This window comes from Symphodus melops (assembly GCF_947650265.1).
Source record: "Symphodus melops genome assembly, chromosome: 14".
In the NCBI taxonomy this organism is placed as follows: Eukaryota; Metazoa; Chordata; class Actinopteri; order Labriformes; family Labridae; genus Symphodus; species Symphodus melops.
In genome coordinates this window covers 14,031,955-14,052,085 of record NC_136704.1, presented here as the reverse complement: position 1 = coordinate 14,052,085, position 20,131 = coordinate 14,031,955, and the positions used below count along the sequence as shown (strand labels likewise).

The following is a 20,131-nucleotide window of genomic DNA, read 5'->3' as shown; positions in this document are numbered from 1 at the left end:
GAAAGGAGCGGGGAGAAGGAGAGGAAATTACGGGAAACAAGGGGAAGGGGAAGGTAAGGAAGGGAAAGGAGCGGAGGGAAGATAAAGTAAGAGAGGGAAGGGGAGGAAAGGAAAGGGAAATCAAAAGGTATGAGAGGGGAGGGGAGTGAAGACGATGACAGGAGAGGAGGAAAGGAAAGAAATGGAGTAAAGAAGAGGAAGCTGCTTTGCTTATTTTATCTTAATAGGGAGCTGCTTGTCAGATTGAAGGAAGGTCGAGAGGAAAAAGAAGATGAGGAATGGAGAGGAGGAAAGGAAAGAGAATGAGTTAAGAAAAGCCGAGAGGAGGTGTCTTGGTGTCTGAAGGGATTCCAGTCTTTATCTCCTTGGTGAAGTTTGAGAGGTCGAGGGAAGGAAGAGTCAGAGATGGGAACATATTTTGATCGTTTTGTGTTCCTCCTTTGATAGCGAGCTAACCTGACGAGACCTCACAGACTGCTTAAAGACCAAACACAGCTCTGTGTGCTGCACTCTGGATGTCTGTGTGCGTTCCATAAATATTTTTGTAAATATGCTAATATAAGCCTCAGGGCTATGAAGATGTGAGAAAAGCCAGATCTTCAAAGTCATCTTTGTTATCATACCATACTTGGGTGCTCTTTCTTTATCTAAAGACACAATCTTTCTTTTCACCTCCCCTCTGAATCCAGTTCTGACGTGTTTTTTTTCCTCCACCTTTCCTCAGCTCACTTTTGTCTCCGATTACCAAAATGAAACACCTTCTGATCTTCCTGCTTGTTGTCTGGTGTGTCATTAAACACAGCTTCTTGTCTTATTACCTTGAACATTTGCAACCCTGATAGCAGAAATGAAAGCTCTTTGCCATTGCTGGTAAACACTCTGCTCCGTCTTATAAGGGGAAAATTAGATTTAATTCCCCAGAAGGCCCACCAGCTCAACTGACTTTTATTGAATGTGACTCATCTGTCTGCCTCCCACTCATGTTGATGTATCTCAGATAAAAGATTTTAAAACAAAAGTCACAGAGCTCCCCAAAACATGTCTATGAAGTTTCTTGTTATAAATCCACTCTGATCTTGTATTTTATTATTCCTACAAACCCCTTGATTCCAGCCATTCTCAGAATAGGCCGTTTCTGTGTCTATATCTTTAAATGCAAAATGAGCTGTGTTTGACCACGCCCCTTGGCTTGGGTGGCTTGGTTGTTTTGCATTATTCACTACAGTGAGGAGGCAGACTTAGAGGACAGAAAAACACCTAGCTGTGGGAGTGTCACCCACCTTGGGGAAGGGTTACTTCCCCTTGTGATGTCACAAAGGGAAAACTCTCGAGATGGACTGTTTGAACACACATTTTCTAAAAAGTGGAGCAGCCAAAAGACAGAGAGGAAGGACTTTTCTCAAAATTGGGGGTTCGTAGACAAGATAGGGACACATGGTAGTGTTACAAAAACATGGTTACATGTATGTTTCACAATATGTGACCTTAAAAATAATTTTTAAAAAAAGTGTCTTTGAACTTTCCATAACTTCAACAATCTTTTCTGGACAGTGCTGGTTTCTCTGCTGTTTTATCCCTAAGTTAAATCTCTCTTTATGTTGCCAGAAGGGGTGGAACGTCAATGCTGCCGATCCACAAACCAATCCCAACTGTGCAGAATCTGATTGCAAAAGACACAACTAGTGCGAGTTGTTGGGAAATGGCTTCACTATTGTACAACTGCAAGTGTTGACTTGTCATCATATTTATATATATTCTATTGTATCCATAACCTCTATAGTTTTTTAATGCTAAAAACTTCACTATTTTCTCCAGATAATTGCTTCCTCTCTGGTGTTTCAGGCTTCAGATTAAATGAAAAGTCAGTTTTTATTTTTATTTTAAGGTCTTTTTCTTTCTTTTTCTGCTGTGGATGAATAGAACACTAAATCAAACTCTAATTCAAACTCTGGACAATTCAAGACATTATCCAGATGGGCTGAATGTGTGAATGTAAACTGCTGAATAGTTTTCTCCAGAGCTTTTTGCGAACTTTGTACTCCCAGTATCCTCGTAAAGGTTGGCACAGATTCTGTGTGAGTTGAGGTGCGAACAAAGCAGTTGAAATACAAATGAACCTTGCCGTGTGCTAATGGCTTTGTTGTGGAGGGGGCTTTATTATTGTCATTGAAGTATTTTTCATTTAAAATGGTTTTGTGTGTTTCAGTATGTTGCCTGATTGTTGCTTATGTTATACTGTACAATACAATACTGTTAGTGTGTAAAAGTGACAAAGAATCTAGAATGATTTGAGCCGACTGAAAACTCCTGGTGATTGTACCAAACTTCAGATTTCTGGCTAAATGTTTTGGCTAATTGTTTCTCCTGAGCAGAATAGCTCTGGTTTCTTGCAGCTTATCAGTGTAAAAGTGAGCTTGAGTGGAAAGCAAATAAACCATCACTAGAAATCCTCCTGGGAATGAAAAAGCAGACGGTTAGAGGTACGAAGAGATAGGAGGAGAGAAGAGCAGTGGACAGATGAAAAAGGGAGATTTTTTTGTTGACGCTTGTTTAGAGTGTTGACCTGACAACATCTTGTGTATGCATGTCAGTTGGTATGCATGCCCATGTGTGATGAGCGCCAAAGCAGAGACACAACAAGGAGACGTTTCACTCATCAACGTTATCATGGTGAGCACGCCCTCAGGCTCTTTATTTTTTGAATCCACTATCTTTACACTTCATCCTTTTTCTCTCTTACACAGTTCCCCTGCTGATCTTTTGTTCTTCAATCCACATGACCACATTATGCCAACCAGTGCTCCTGTTCATTATCAGAGTGCTCTTCAATGTAAAGTGCTGAACTTGGGATTTAAGAAAAGAGATGATTCAAAGGATCATCTTCAGAGAACACTCTGTGCACTCAGGGAGTGCTAAATTGGGGATGTGCAACTTGAAAGTTAACATTTCAGACACACCCTGAGCTGTGCAATCAAGCACTGGAACACGTGTGTGTGTGTGTGTGTGTGTGTGTGTGTGTGTGTGTGTGTGTGTGTGTGTGTGTGTGTGTGAGAGAGAGATAAGCACAGTATTGTACAGTCTCTCCAATCACTTTTCATGTCAGTAAAAAGTAATGTGCTACGTACAAGTGCTCCCATCGGGGTGATCAGAATCTGCAGGATGTGATTTGTGCAGAAGATGAGAACGATTTCCATTCAAAGTTTCAGTATAATTTTCTTGCTGTTGACGTTTTTTGCTGAATGAAGGTGATGAGATACCAGTATAGATTGGTGCCAATGTAATGAGGGACTAGTAGCTTTCAAAATTGCAGAAAACTCTGGATATTTCCACACACACAAGCACAAAGTTGTATGAGAAAAAGGACAAATTAGGGAGGTTTGACACATTTGTACATTGGCACACACACACACACACACACACACACACACACATACGATCACACCCACACGCGCGCACCATGTGAGCTTGTACAGACGCTCACAGGTCGATGCTTTTGCCCTGCTGCTATGCTTCAGCTGTCTACTGGAGGTTGATTAACAGTCGCAGAAGACAAGCAGCTTCATCACAGCACCAGACAGAACAGGACGCTGCTCTTCGCTCAGACTCAATACAAGCCATCGAGCAAACTCTGGCTTAGATCAACTCAATGGTATTTGGTGTGTACGCATGCAGCTGGAAAATAACCTCAAAGACTCAGTTGCTGCAAAGAAACTTAAAATTGAAACTTAAATATATAAGGTTGAGAGATTTAACAAAAACCCTCAAATATGCTTCGGAGAGTGCTCAGATGTGCGTGTGTGTTTCACAGTCAGATTCTTTATTGTCCTACAAGGGGAAATTTGTTTTGCAGTAGGAAACCACAAAGGACAAAACATGCAAGGACAACATCACCTTAAACTCAAAATTAAAACAAAGTTAGCCGCTACAAATCAATCAAGAGCTCTTACCGAAATCAGAAATTTTACTAGTAGTGTGCAAGCGTGTAGTTAAAGTGCAAAAACAGCAACCAAAGGTGTAATTGCCATTTATTATATTAAATACAATAACTTCAATTGGGACACATCAGACCAAGAGTCTTTAGTTTTCCTTGCAGGAGCTCAAAAATGCCGACCTGAAGGTAAAATGTTAGTGTGTGTGTGTGTTTGTGTTTGTGTGTGTGTGTGTGTGTGTGTGTGTGTGTGTGTGTGTGTCTAAGGTCTGTACCTGGATGGTGATGCTTCTGTCAACACGGGACATGTTGATGCTATGAGGCTGTCCGTTGGCCAGGTTACGCTGATCCACGTCTATGGAAAAAGGCTCCCTCAGACCTCCCAGGTTGTACCGCACCTGTAGTGAACCTAGAAACAAACAGCCTCAACATTCTGTCCAAGCAGGGGCTCTCATCAATAATATGAATACACGTTTTTTTTTGTACATGATCAGAAATGAGTCAGTTTTAAATCTAGTTATTTTTATTACTTTTGAAGTGATTATGCGAGAAGAGGAGAGGAAAGGTGGAAGAAGCCTGAATTATTCACAGTCACTCTGACAGTGTAATATGGATTTTGACAATCACATGGCTGGATTACAAAGTGGGAGAAGAACTTGAGGCAGCAGCCCATGGCAGTTTTTAGTGCTTTGTTATGTCGGTAATTGATTGCGGGAACCTTGTACTGTGCATTTTGTCTTACTTCTATAAACGTAGGATGATTTTCGGGCGATTTTTCAACAACTAAAAGGGAACACTTACTGCAAACTCTGCAGCACTAAGCATCCTTAAATCAGATATGTCAGCTGTGAGCAACAAAGCGTTGAGTAAGAATCTCACCATTGTGCCTTAGAACCACAGCCAGGTAGTCCTGAGTCTTGGAGCTGACATACATCAGAATAGCTGGAGCACTGGATGTGCTGAAACTGAAGGCCACTTCCTCCTTTGTGAGATTCACTTCCTGTGGTGTGAGCTGGTGCGTCAGGATCTTTGAGTCTCTGCTGGCTCCTACAACTGCTTCAGGCATGAAGTTGTACTTGACCAGAGTTCCTGCCTCAAAGAAGCCCCCAACGTCTGTGTGGGACAGACAGAATCAGAAAAATACGTCAAAAACACATTTGGTGCAACAAAAAGAGACAAATGATGCTGTAGTTTAAACGTGATATCAAGTGTAAGTTATGAAGAGAAACATGACAAACGCTTGGTTAATGTCCGTCTAATTAATTATTAGTAAGTGACACAAACACAATAATGCATCACTGTTTAGAAGAGACAAAAAACAAACGGCTCTCTCCAAATAGAAGGCCCCCAGGAAGCACTCCCATCAGGGTCGAGAGAAAAGCTGATTCATTAATGCAGCTATGCTCAGGAGGTGAAGTGAAGTGGATGTTAAATCGTTGTGCTCTAGAAACCAAACAACACATTGCTTACCAGTTTGTTATCAGACCTAATGGAGCATTCCAGGGCGTTCCAGGACGCTTATCGATTCCTGTAATCACATATTGTGAAGCAGGTTTTTTTTTTTTCTTCTGTTATGCTCCTTCTTTGTTTGTGTTTATTTGTCAGTTGAAAGAAGAAAAAAGGTGTTAATGTGTGTTCAATTAAAGAGAGTGATTAAAGAGAAAACAGCGAGCCTGGTGCTGAGTGTGTGGGTTTGTTTGTGTGTGCGTGTAAATGCCATGGAGCATTTACACAAAAGAGTGAAAATGTGCAACCTGCCCCCCCCCATTACAAGTGAAGGATACTTAGTGAACACATTTATGTATTTTAGTTGTAAAGCTTCTCTTCACTCGTCGTCTCCCACCGGACACACATAAACAGTTCAACCTACATTACTTCAATTTAGTAGAGGTCTTATTAGCAGAAAACAGGCAAGTTATTTGACTGGTATCAGCTTGGAGATACCTCTACAAATTGTGTATATGCGCGTGAGTTTGGGTGTATATTCATGATGTGTGTACATATGAACATTGGTTTTGGTGACCCTAAAGGGCAGAAGTTTATATAATAATACAGCACAGTCCCCTGTGCACTGTATAAATATGGATACACTGGAAATGCACTTGGCAACATTATGGCTGGCTTCATGCATTTTTCATTCAGTGGGAAGGTGGCATAGAGAGGGAAGAAGGAAAAAGAAGAACAGAGGAAAATTGGGAAACTGGGGGGGATGGGGGGGGGGGGGGAGTAGGAAACAAAAGAGACGGCCAAGAGAGAAAGTACAAGAAGAAGGGGTACTATGGAGGGCAAGGGGGATGAGATGTCCAAAAAAAAAAAAACCCAGTATAAGAACACCACAAAGCAGAAAAATCAATACAAAGAGAAACCAGGTAGAGGAGATGTAAGAAAAGAAAATGAGACTGGAGCAAAGAAAGTAGAAGGGTAGATTCAGAGTAAGGAGGGGTTGAACTAACGAAGCAGAAGAGAACAAGAGGAAAGCAGAAATAGATTAAAAAGGATGATCTGTTGATAAAGACAGGATGACTACAAGGAAAGAATAACAAGGGGAGGGATCAGTTGTATACAAGACAAAAGAAAAGAGATCAGAAAAAAGTGACATTTAAAAAGAGAGGGAATACAAGGAAAATAAAGAGAAAAAGAGACTATGAATATAAGGTCAAATATAAACAAGTAAAAAAGACTATAAAGAAAAATGTAAGAAGAAAGGAAGAGACAAAAGACGAAGAGGAGAGAACATGTCGACAACAAGCAGACACAAGGGTGTGCTCTTCGTCTTTCAACACTTTTTTCTGACTGAACACACACACACACACACGCACGCACGCACACACACACACACACACACACACACACACACACACACACACACACACACACACACACACACACACACACACACACACACACACACACACACACAAACACACAAACACACAAACACACAAACGTGATTTCAAAGGTCTTCTCTTGTCTTACACGAGCATGTCAACACACAAACACAATCACACCGTATCCCTTTCTGTCATTAGGCAACCCTCCCAATGAGCTTGGGGAAAAATACAGTCTTCAACTCGCAGGAAAGAAATTAATTCACATGCTGGGGATCAACTCTTTGACTGGGAGCTATAGCAGAATGTCTCTGACTTGTGCTGCTCTTCTCCACAGAGCATTTTACCAAAACTTGTTTTGAGAAGCACAACTTTAATATTGCATGTAATGAATCCCTGTGAAACAAACGTGATGTCTTAGCAGTGTGAAACAGTGCAGGAGTAACAGCGACGTCTCTCCTCTCTAAACTTCTACACACGGCCTGGTAACAGGAGCATTTCGTTTCTCGGTTTGTTCTCTCGGCTCTGCTCTTGCAGAGTTTTAGCATTCAGCAGTGTACTCTAAAGTAAGGGCGAACTGGCAGGAAAAAACAATATGATTCGTTGTTATAAGCTCAAACACTTTGAACACCAGCAGGTCTGAACTGAACGGGACACGAGGAGAAAAATACAGCAATACAGCAAAAATCACAGCATAATGAGGCTCATTGAAATGTAACTACTCCAGCAGTTATCCTGGTGCTATCTGAGTCTGACTCTGTGAACTGAAATGAGACTCAATGAAAATAATGTGTTTGCACAAAGGGACTACGTTATCTGCTACAGTTAGGGACCGTTCAGAATTTCAAAAACCCAAAAGAGATGGCAAAATGGAAATAAAACCTAAAATATAGAAACACCCACACAGCAGGAGCTAGATTTAACTTTCAAGTCTTGCAGATGAAAAGCAGTTTGACACACTTTTACCACTCCAACTACCAAGGCAGTCATTTTGACTGTTTTCAATGTTTGAAAGGTCATAACTTGGTTTAAAAAAAACCTATGCACCAACAGGACCCTGACTTTTCCTAAAGGTGTGTATATTTCATAATAACATTTTTTTATCATTAAAATTTCAAAACACAAATGAGATATGAGTAAAACTACCTCGAACTACCATTAGCAGTCAAATTGACTGCATGCTTTTTACAGGGAATGTAATTTTCTACATTTTCCCACCCTTTTTCCTGCTCTGTTGTTGTGTTTGTTCTTCATGCTCTGTGAAGCTAAAAACTAGTTTTAGTTTTACTCTAACCCCAAGAGAGACACAAATTACACGCAGAAAGAGAATGACAGCTATGGAGGCTTTAGCCTTGTTTCAGCTTGATGAGGAAGATTCCGACGGAGGAGCAGGTTCAGAGAGTGATGTCTCTTAGTGTAAATAAATAAAATAAAACACTCAGTCATTATAGTTTTCATTTAATGTCCTGATGTATATTTACCTAATCCACCAATTAATTCTTAGATCTTTTTATTGATAATCCAAATTATATACACATTATGTTCGAACAGTCAAAATGACTGCTATGGTAGTTCTAGTAGTTGCAGAATTCTGGTAGACCGATTGTTAAATTGCAGTATCCTCAAAATCTAAAGGCTTAAATGACTGTTTAATAAAAAAAATCCCTCACCTCTTGTACAAAACGGCCCATCGTACGCGGTGTCAGTGCAGTCACACAGGTATCCGTTGTATTTCTCCACACACTTCCCTCCATTTTGGCAGTACATCCCAAAACTAGTACAGTGGCCTTGGCAGCCAGGCTTGACCCCAGGCGTGACCTCGGCCCTTTCTGCCAGGTCCAAGGTGATGCCGTTCATCCGAAGGTCGCGGATACATCCCAGGAAGCCCCGCTGTCCCCCTGCAGCACCTGAGTATTGGAGTAAGGGAAAATGAAAGAATGGGAAGTGGCATCAGCGATATACTAAGCATTAGGAGAAAGGACTTAAAATAAATATAAAGAGAAAGCAAAGAAAAAGAGATGTCACGGTCAAAATAGCCCTTTTGTATAAAATGGTTTCACTCGACACACAACGACACCAACCTGACTTGAATTAGTCAGCACAGGCATGATAGTCGCCTTTGGTTGTCAATAGCTCTTCCCCTAATGTGCTTTATGTGCTTAGATCTTCATTCTGGCCTTGCACCATTACTGTCTAACTAGCCGTTAACTTGGACAGAGGAGGGGCGTTCAATCGATTAATCTGAGCCCAAATGACTATAGCAATAAACACACATACATCCACCCACAGGTATAGATTCAAACACAGGGGAGGGATATAATGTATGGATAAACACACACACCATCATGAACAAGAGCTGAGGGACAGTTCAGTTATTCACAGTGTCTCATCTGCATCCTTTTGATTACAGGGAAGTGTACACTCAAAGGGACATGTTAAAGAGACTTAAACAGGATTTGCATAAAATACATCATAGTCTGTAGCCACAAAGGTACGACACAGACAGATGAAGAATTCTGCATCCAACTTTTAATTTTCTCAAGCCAGTAAACTATCCATGCATCAGGATGCAGGTTGGCTTTTAAACGATTTCTCCACTTCTCCTTCTCACAGTGGATTTGACTTTTAGTACACCCGTTAATTAATCAGTTTTGTACCTCTGATTGGCTGGAGGTTTGTGCCACCTGTTTACACAGGTCTAAATCAGTGTCTGATTAAACGTACAGCAGGCTCCAAGGTCTGCTGGGACATCATGTATACCTTCATGTTTCTAAGTTTGGGCAACTCTGTTATGCTCTATGGATTCATCTAGTTGACTTTGCTTTGTTTAACTTAAATTTAAATCTTTTTTTTCACCACATTTTCCAATTTCTTTCAAGCATTTTACTTTTTTTCTGTATCTCTGATGAAATCTTGTCAAACAGACTCATTTTATGGGATTATTTGTAAAATGTTTTTGAAGGATATCTCGATTTGAGTATCTGAATGAAAAATCCAAACTTGGTTGAGCTACAAAGTATGCAAACATCACTGCATGACTTCACAGAACAACTGACATGGAAACAGAACTTTAGACACATACTCTTTAACTAAAAATAAAACTCTTGCAGCATGTGCTGGCAGCCAGTCATTTATAGATTCTCTGTGTTAAGCTTTTAATGGCGTGCTCATTAGGATATGTACAGTACACACATATTAATCCAAAACATGCAAAGGCCTAAAAGAGAGGGCACATACTGACCTTTAGTGAGTGTGTATGTGTGTGTGTGTGTGTGTGTGTGTGTGTGTGTGTGTGTGTGTGTGTGTTCACATTTGGATTTTACATCAGTGATTCATGAATAAACGCGTTTACATTAAACTGCACAGTGTTTATGGAACAGGGTTCAGTTTGCATGGAGTGTCTTTAAAGCCTGATCTAGCCGTGCAGATTATTTTTCTACATTTGAGCTGCAGGACTGCTGCATTGCTTCTCTTCTGTTATCACTGTATAAGTGGCTTATTAAAGTGCTGGTATGTCCTATCTCTCTTCATTCCTCTGTTTGAGATTGAACACACATCTCTAAAACAATGTTTACCCACTCCATGTTTATCACTGCAGGATGCTGATGGTGTTGGTTTAAGATCACCGTGTTTGATTCATATGGTCTAAATGCCATTTCAAAAACCTTCCTCACCCTGCAGCAATTCCAGAGAGATATTATCACATGAATCCCATCTCACCAGCCCAGTGCTTCATATCTGTTAGTCTACAGCTTTATGTTTTTTCTTTAACTATCTCTAAAACAGCTCCATGATGGGCTCGCTTTGAGGGATCCATGGATGAAAAATGTAACTACATTGGACTAAGCCACAGCCTACAGTAATTCCTCAAACCCATGTGCAAATGTACAGTGTAATTTTAGAAAAAGGAACTGCATAAAAGCACAAGTTGTTGCATTTTAGAAGATTAAAGAAGGTTTATATCGGATAGACACGTGAGATGTTAGGACAACGTAGGAAGAGGTAATTGCTTGAAAAGGCTTCTCCAACATGATACTTTTAAAAAGTCATACAGTTAAAATAACCACGTCTCACCAGGGTGACATAGATTTAACATGTGCAGGTGCTGACAAAAAAGTTTTTGGCAAGAAATGAAAAGTGCTTCCTCTCCTTTTATCTCCCTTTTATTGATGGAGCATTACTTCCTTGTTTTTATCCAATAGGCTTGCACAGTAAGGTGATTTATCCTCCCACAAGACAGCAACCCTGCATCAGCTATTTCAAAAGATATTCATGTATAAAAATATGAACATAATATTCAACGGTCTGCCTTGGATTGTCTTTTGAAGGAGACTTTTTAAATATTTTATGAAGTGTCCAAAGAGCACCTATCATTACAAACACCCAGCATTGTTTCTATTCCTTTGACTTCTTTCAGTGTGTGTGTGTCTTTGAGTGAACTGTGAAAACAGAAATGTCCCTTTATAATTAACAAAGATATTTCATTGGATTCATTAAATGTTACCTACTGTCTTGGCAGGTGAGTGAAGCCGGCTTTCCTGTGACGGGTGTCACACACATGCAGTGAGTAGTAACACGCAAAATGTGGATCCATGACGAAAGAAGCAATGTGTAAAAAAAGGAAAATAAAAACAAAACAATCCAACCATGAGAGAGTCAAGCAAAAACATGCAAATTGCCCTTTAATTAAGATTGAAATCAAAGAAGCAGGCAATCAATTAAAAAAAAAAGTGATCGTTACGTGCATGCATAAATTGAATGATAGAGCTAAAAGTGAACAGTGTGAGGTAAATGACGGCAGGATGATGGTGTAACGTTTACTCACAGGGCCATTAGAGCAAATGAGCCGCTGTGCAGTAAACAAGAAAGCACTTAAATGTGAGAAAAGGAGGACATGATGAGAACAAGGAGCAGCCAAATAAAACTCCCAGTGGTACTGCCAGATAATATCCCAACAGATCATTAATGTCATTATCAGAATTCTGCATTGGATTGCTTTTTGTACAGCGTAAGAAATGAAAGCTAATGTGATAAGGAAGAATCAGGCATGTCTCATCAAATATTGATTCCTGAAAGGATCTTTAACACGTGGATTAAACACAAGAAGATCGCCATCTTTTCTGGTCGTCAGAGGGTGCCAACTTAAAATGACGTTCCTTCCCATAACTCTCTCTGAAGGTTGACTTCTTTTGAGTCAACCTGTTATATCGCCAAAAAACGAGGATTACGAGATCAGATATGAGAATTTGCTGTCACCTTTGTGGTAACATTCAAGTTTTTGCTCTTTATCTTCCACTATCTCCTGTGTTTTAGATTTCTGTTCCACACGGCCGGCCGTGTGAGGTAACATTATACCTCAGATCTATAGCTGCAAATATGCAACCTGTTTTTGCTGCTTTTCATACCACTAAACACAGCTATCTTGTTGATTGGAATTCGGAACAATCTTCTTTGGGCAGAACTTACTTTTTTGTCCATGAGACAGTAGGAACTCCTTCTTCTTTCCACCCACAAAGCCCTAAAACTACTTTAGCCTCAGCAATAAAAAAAAGAAGTAGGGAAGTTTGCCCTTCTGATGAACTAGAAAGCTTTTTTTGCGGAGAGAAGAAGTAGCTTTAGAAGACAAACCATTTGTCTTAATTAGACTTCAGGATAACAAGTGTGACAACAAGTATGTGATCGCTGATTCAGAACACTGGAAGGAAAAGTGAAAGAGTTGATATCCTCCTTTGCAATAATACTTTTTTCAATCCAAAGAAATAGAAATCACTTACAGGGATGATTTTTTAGAGGAAATGCATGTTACTTCATTTGTTTGCAAAATAAAATGCCTGTGTGTGTGTGTGTGTGTGTGTGTGTGTGTGTGTGTGTGTGTGTGTGTGTGTGTGTGTGCAGGATTTACAATAAATGAATAAGCAGTAGCTGTGGCTAGACCTGACTGAAGCCTCTTCAGAGAGAACCCAGTGATTTCCAGTGTGCAGAAACATCTTATAACATTGGAAACAATCGGTTTGTCTCTGTGAGGGTCCCTCCTACGTGCAGCTGATATTTAATGTTCAATCAGACGTGTGTAAGTGATTCAATCTTACAGATACATATCAGTGTTGTGTGTGCAGGTGTTTGTCTTACCCACGTAGAGCTGGCTGAACAGCTCCAGCCGTGTGTGTCCCTGTGCAGGAGCGAGCTGAGACGCACGGTACGTCTGATCCAGCTGAAGGACCGCCTCTTTTACGTTTCGCTCTGCCATCACGCGATGCCATTGGTCGTCATTGAGGGCTGTGGCAGAGTTGACGGTGAGCTCTACGGGTCCATTTCCAACATCGAAGGAGAAGGAGAGGACTTTTGGAGCTGAAGAAAGAGAGTGAGAAAAAGTCAGCTATCAAAGTCATTTATCATACTTAAGTAACTCAGAACGCTTCATGTTTAATAATAGTCCACTCTGCAGGTAAGCATTCATTTTCTCATCAAACACCATTTGATTAAAGGCCAATAATTTGGCTTGTACAGATTTCAGCTTTGCAATACCACCAATTGATCACAGAACGAATCGAGTTCAGTTAACAGATGCCAGGAATCGCTGCATGACATCAATGTGTAGATCTGAAACCTTGCTGCAAAGCATGCATGATGCACAGGATAGGATGACATGGCAGCAGGTAGTAGTCACATTATGTCCTTAAAGGAATGAAGAGGATTAACAACAATGAGGGAACTATTTCTGCAGCTGAGAATACAATTTGCATTGATCAAATAAAATCAAATGTGTCTCTCTTCTTCATGTTTGGTAATAATGTGTAAACGCTGTATAAAAATGATATGCTCTGTGTTTTGGCAGCAGTGTGCTGCAGTCATGAAGACGATAAATAACCACTACAAAGCTGTGTGTTACTTCATTACGATCTGATATTAGAGCATATTACTTCATATATGTGTCAATGGGGAAATTAACTCTGCATTCCTTATCCTTTTTTAAATTGCCTCTTCTTATCTTTTTTGACACTCCTGTTCTATAACTCGTGCTCCTACAGCTCATATATTGCTCAGCTGTTTCTTCTACTCAGTCAATTGCTTGACTTTTTTCCCTCACTGTTTCTTGTTTGCGCGTTCTTTCGTACATGCCTCCTTTAGTCCCTGCATTACTCCCTCGACTGTTTCTTCATTGTCTCTGTATTTACTGCTTGCTTTCAGACTTTCACCTACCCTTTCAGTATTATCAGCCACTTTTCCCTCCCTCCCTTCCTAACCTCCACCCTAAATGTATACTGCAGCATCATACTGACAAATACATGAATGCACACACACGCACAGTGAGTCAGAGTATGATCCCTCTGACATGCTTTAGCAGCCTGATTTAATGATGTCAGGATGCAAAGAGCAGCTCTGCAGGGCAGGGAGGAGACATCACTTATTGTACATTCTTGAAGAAAGCCAAACATAAAAATAATTAGTCAGAAAAACAACTTTTAAGATCCAGAGCTGCACAGACTCCTGCTGTGTTGGTCTGACTCAAACTAAAAAAAGGCCAATGTCTTACAGTGGGAAAGTTAATTTCTTTACTGGATCCCTGACTTTCCGCTGTGCTACAGAGCACCACTGAACTCCAGCATTTTTACAGGAACCCTAAGTTTGTCCTCAATCACCAGCCAAGTTCTCGTGCTTCTGGACACATCTTTAGTGCTGCCTCTCAAACGTGTCCATGCTTCCATTTTCATATTAAGGTCCAAAGAGCAAAAGTGTCCTCCTCAGACTGCTGAGGTCCTGGTAAAGTTTCTTTTTCGAGAAGGTCATGTTTGTATATAAGAGTGTGTATTTTTGCTTTGAGCTCCTGCAACAGTACGGCTATGCTAGTCCAGCCTAATGCTAGTCATTTCATGGGCTGACTGGATTGCAGCAGACAGTTTTTGCACCAGCGAGAGGGCAGAGATTATGTGTGTTTAACTATGACATGTTGTGAGTGTGTTTATGTGGTTTACGAGGTGTTATTTAATTGCTTGTCCAAATGTGTTCTGTGGGGCCAAAATGCAGAATGATAAAAAGTGATGTTGGGGTATTTTGCAAGCCTGAGGAAACACACGCACACAGACGCACACAAACACACAAATGCATCTTCTCAGGCCTGCTGTGCAGTCTGGACTGACGATTTACTTAGTGTATCTTTGTGTAAAAGTTTGGAAATACCAGCACCCCTTTGGCAAACTTCTCACTTCACTTGAATGTGCAGCGCAGTGTCAGCACATTTTCCTTTGAAGTGCCTGTATGGATGTGTATTTGACTTTTTTTTATGGAAGAACTGGAACAGAAAATGAAAAGCTTATAGAACGTTTTCTCCACAAACCAGCTGACACACACTGTCAGTCAGTGTGGTGGCTTTAAAACAGTTTGGCTCAAAAACTTTCCATCTCCTCATCGGAATTTTGACACAAAGTGGCAGGCACACTGGCAGGAAATAGTAAAAAAAAAATTTAAAAAAATAATCCAACCTTTCTTACTTCCCTGAATGTTGAACACCTTTGAATCCCAAATAAAATCAGTTATTCAAGTACTGACAGCCGTGCAGCGCCAGAAACCTTCACAATGCAGCTCAGCGATTCAATAGTAGCCCGAGAATTTAGCATTCCTGATCAGAGCCCCTCAACCTGTGGTGAATGGTTTTTACTTGAAGTGCTGGAACAAGATCCCCCTAACCGACAATATGGCATGTCAATCATAACCTGGACAAAAGACTTGGAGAATGTAAATGGTGCTGGGAAAAGATGTTCCACTGTTTAAACGTTAAACGTTTCTTTCTCCTCTTTTCTTTAGCCGTCTCTTCCATTTCAGTTCTGGGGTTTCACAATGTGCAGGTACTGAACATTGAAAGAGAGAGGGGAGAAAGAGAGACAGCTTCAGCTTGTGTTATGCCATCCCTGAAAATGGGAGATTTGGTTAAATAGAGGTTTATGATGGACATAATTATGGCTCACTCCAATTATCCTAAACAATTGATTGCTCTCACGTTGAATGAAACAAAACATAGTGCGTCATAATCATGATGGCAATTGACTGGCTGTGCTTTTGGTGTGTGTGTGTGTGTGTGTGTGTGTGTGTGTGTGTGTGTGCTGGTTTCAGGGTATGTGTGTAAAGTAAAAGGTTGCACTGTTGGCCTGACTTTTTTAAAGCTTAACTGTGCGAGAAAAAGGACAAATTAGGGAGGTTTGACACATTTGTAAATTGGCATGCACGCACACGCACACACACACACACACACACACACACACACACACACACACACACACACACACACACACACACGTCTTACATTTGAGCTCCAAGCGGATGAAGTCAGTGTTGCCCAGGTTCTCCAGAAAGACCCCGTAGGGGGCGCTGGTCTTGAAATAGAAGGAGATGTCAGCGCTGGTCTCACCCTGGAAGGTGGCAAAGTGCAGGTATGATGATGGGGTGGTGAAGGAGGCAGCGTTCCAGTAGTTATCTGTGAAAAAAAGAAAAAAGATTTTCAGCTCAGAATCATCTGATATGAAATTCATCTGATGATGTCTCCCTTTAACAAGTTGGCTAGCACATTCAAATCTCAATTCATCTCTAATTCTGCTGCCTCATTAAAAATCTCAGCAAAACCTCAGACTCTCCACTTCAGTGCAGAAAGTTTAATATCTGTATTATCAGAGAGTAACCACGCCTTACTCAAATTAAGGTCTTTAAAGGGGAACAGCATGGACAAAGTGTTAAAGCCATTTTTTCTCACACCTTTTCTATAACTTTTATGAAGCTGAACAAGCAGCGGCTAATGAAGACAAAGTGTGTTCAATAGCTGCTGATGAATGATCAGACTTTGGTTGATGAAGTCACTCTCTGCTGTCTCTTCCTCTCTAGCAATTCAAATCTGGTCACATAAAATATATTCATAATTACAATATGTAGAAATATGCAAAGTACATTAAGATCACAATTCATGGTTAGCAACTTCTGAGCTAAATATCAAGAATGATGTAAATATAGCTCAAAGTCCTCGTCAGTTAGTTTGTTAATTCGGTCAGTCAATTTGAAAGAAATCGCTCTTTCTTTGCCTTCACTCTGACACACAGTGGCTAATAGAGTAAGACAAAAAGCATATGGATCTGTAAAGTGACAGAAGGATCCATCTTCAGTAAGTGTGTCTGCCATAGTGCAGCATGAAAGAAACACACATATACAGATGAGAAGCCATGGGTCATTACATAGTGATTTGATTGTATAAGCTCTTTGATTTAGGAACATTAGTGAGAGTGGCTCCAGATTGCTGATGAAGAGACCATATCAAGTGTGACACCAGTGAGAAATGCAAGGCAGGTGTTCTGTCATGCTATGCGCCCTTGACAGAACCAGGCCACTTCCTGTCCTGGACGGATGAACTGAAGGAGTCAAATGTTTGAAGATATAACAGTATTGCTACATCAATTAAATACGTTCCCTTTTCTGTGAAAAATTAGCTGTCAATAGATAATATATGAACCTTAATTATGATAATGACAATGCTGATTTGTGCAAAAGATTCAATCCATATTGCTTTTCCTGAAACAAAGAAAGAGGAGGAAGGCTGATTTACTCCCAAAAAAAACGAAATTAGAAATTAATTTAGCATGTCTGTTCTTATTCCTCTCATTTAGGAAGTCAGAATCTGATTGATGTTGCTTTCTCATCTCTTTTAAAACATTTTAAAAACTGATGCACTGATATGTTTTACTGTATGGAAGTCAGTTTCGTGTTCAGGTCACAATCAGGAGAGATAAGAGAATATTCAAAGAAAGCCCAAGGTTTTTTTGAAGTATAAGCAGCCTCTTGGCTCTTCGGGGTCTCCACGGAGTAATTAAGGTCAAAAGCACAATCCAGAACTAAATAAATTAGCTATAGTTAAAAGGATATGCAGTTCTGGGGTTGGGGGGAGAGTTGCCTGCCTGGTAATCATGGACTGTATATGTAATGGAAGTAGCTTTTATGACTCCAGCCATTAAAGAGTTTATTTCTTTTTAAAGTCTGGAGTGTTGCATTTTGGCAATCACCCTGTTGTTTTCTGGAAAATAGGGTTGTGACAATATTTACATGAGAGGGCTGCACTGGGGAGATTAGTGGTTAGAAAATACCAAGGCCCAGTGTCATTCAAATACCACTCTGCAGAACTGACACTCTGCAGGACTGACACTCTGCAGGACTGACACACTGCAGGACTGACACTCTGCAGGACTGACACACTGCAGGACTGACACTCCGCAGGACTGACACTCTGCAGGACTGACACACTGCAGGACTGACACTCTGCAGGACTGACACACTGCAGGACTGACACTCTGCAGGACTGACACTCTGCAGGACTGACACTCTGCAGGACTGACACACTGCAGGACTGACACACTGCAGGACTGACACTCTGCAGGACTGACACTCTGCAGGACTGACACTCTGCAGGACTGACACTCTGCAGGACTGACACACTGCAGGACTGACACTCTGCAGGACTGACACTCTGCAGGACTGACACACTGCAGGACTGACACTCTGCAGGACTGACACACTGCAGGACTGACACTCTGCAGGACTGACACTCTGCAGGACTGACACTGGGCCTGTATGGATGTGTATGAGTGTTCAAAAAAGATAAGTGATTGAAATGAAAGATCCAAAGTTCCACAGAGAGCAGAAACTCTGATTGGAATAATAGACAGGAAGAGAAGCAGCATGGATCGGAGCGCTCCTCGGCCTCTGTGTACGTCTCTGCAGTATCTGATGTTCAGTTGCATTTAATCTGTAGACTGTGTATCCTAACACACGCGACCATACATGGCCTACAGATACAAAAGGGAGTAAAGTAAAAATTAGGAGAGTAAAAATTAAAAAAAAGCTATCTACAATAAAAGCATTTCCTTGTTCTGAGCTTTGACGATGGTTAACATGAAACTGGCAGCGAGTCACACATAACAGCATGTGTCTTTTTCAAGCCTATTAGGAGCCCACATATTATACACAGGAGGTTATCAGTCAAAATGTCAGTTTCTAGCATTGCTCCTGGCTGGCATACCAACACTTGTAATACTTTATTCAGAATCCTCACAGCTAATTTATTCAGTCTACATTACAGTCTGGCTTCAGGTTGCTGCCCTGCATGAAAGAGACCTTCACCAATGAAACTTTTTGAACCAAAGATGAAGCTTTCGGTGACACTACGACCAGTTGAGACCTTTTTGGAAAATGAATCCATGCAGCCTTTTCCGCTGCTGACTTGGAGAAAGTCATTTATTCATAAATCTTCTGTCAATTAAAGCAGAAGTCCATTTTCTGCAGTAAAATGTCTCTTTCACAACCCGAGACTCGGTCGGGATGCCTCCACCACTTTTCATTTTCATGTGCAGGCTCCCCTTTAAGCCCAGTGTGGTTAAGCTCCTGGCTCATGGGCTGACCTTTTGACTAGCTTTAAATTAGAGCACACCACAGCCTCCTCAATTTACTTCACAGAGATAACACTTTAATCAAATTTGGCTACAGTGTAAGTTGTAAGTTTTATTTCTTTTTCCATTTCTATAAATTTGTAAAGTGTTATTGTTAATATTAGTGTTAAACTTCAGTAAATATTAATATTATCAATACATCGTCAGCATTGTTTTCAATAAACCTAGCCCTCTTCTTGAATTGCTTTGTGTGTCCCTTATTCAATCATTCATTTTTCACATTTCAAAACTCTCAGACATAACATCCTGTTCATTTAATATCCGTCCACAATCAACCTTTAATCATTCTGGATTCTGACATATTCTCCAATTTCCCATCACTGAAGATAATGAATAATTCACTCATCACTTACTGTCTCCTTGGCAACGGAGTGGTCCAACGGTCAGCTTAGCCTCAGATCCTGGTCTGTTAGTGTCGCCCACGGCAACCTGGCTGACTGGCAGGTGTTCTTTATTTATCAGGAGACCCGAATCTTCTCTCCTATAAGACAAGCCAGAAGAAACATGTGATCATATGGCTACGCTATTTACCCACTGTCACCATGTTTCCTGTAAAGCTGCTTCTCATCATAAAACGGTCGTAATACTGTGATATGATATATACTGTGATATACTGTGAGATTCTACGAGTGAGAATATATCATATGTTTTTGGAGTGATATACTGTACATTAATAACATTAGATATCTCCTGAATTAATTCATAAAACAACCTACCACTGCTACTACTAAAGCATCAGACATTAAGGAAATATGTTGAAGTGCTGGACAACAATGACAACAATGGAGCAGCCAGTACGTCCTCCTCCTAGGTTTATGTTCTGGTCCAGAATCAATCACACAACTCAGTCAAAGCAGCAGGGCCACAGCTGGATATCAAAAGGAGTATTACGCAGAATG

At 40.6% G+C, this 20,131-nt stretch overlaps 1 protein-coding gene across 2 annotated transcripts in view; it reads right to left on the bottom strand.

The window, feature by feature from the left end:
• The window catches only part of LOC306835012 (contactin-associated protein-like 2), a 214,968-nt gene that overhangs the window by 19,068 nt on the left and 175,769 nt on the right, over nucleotides 1-20,131 (bottom strand). The window contains exons 17-23 of one of the 2 annotated variants that reach the window (XM_079361381.1): nucleotides 19,586-19,713; nucleotides 16,055-16,225; nucleotides 12,886-13,104; nucleotides 11,265-11,294; nucleotides 8,427-8,663; nucleotides 4,808-5,041; nucleotides 4,204-4,337 (exon numbers count right to left, since the gene is read on the bottom strand). In XM_079361381.1, coding sequence (XP_079217507.1) covers nucleotides 4,204-4,337; nucleotides 4,808-5,041; nucleotides 8,427-8,663; nucleotides 11,265-11,294; nucleotides 12,886-13,104; nucleotides 16,055-16,225; nucleotides 19,586-19,713 — 1,153 coding nt within the window. The remainder of the gene's footprint in view (nucleotides 1-4,203; nucleotides 4,338-4,807; nucleotides 5,042-8,426; nucleotides 8,664-11,264; nucleotides 11,295-12,885; nucleotides 13,105-16,054; nucleotides 16,226-19,585; nucleotides 19,714-20,131) is intronic. The other variant, XM_079361382.1, reaches the window with a different exon arrangement.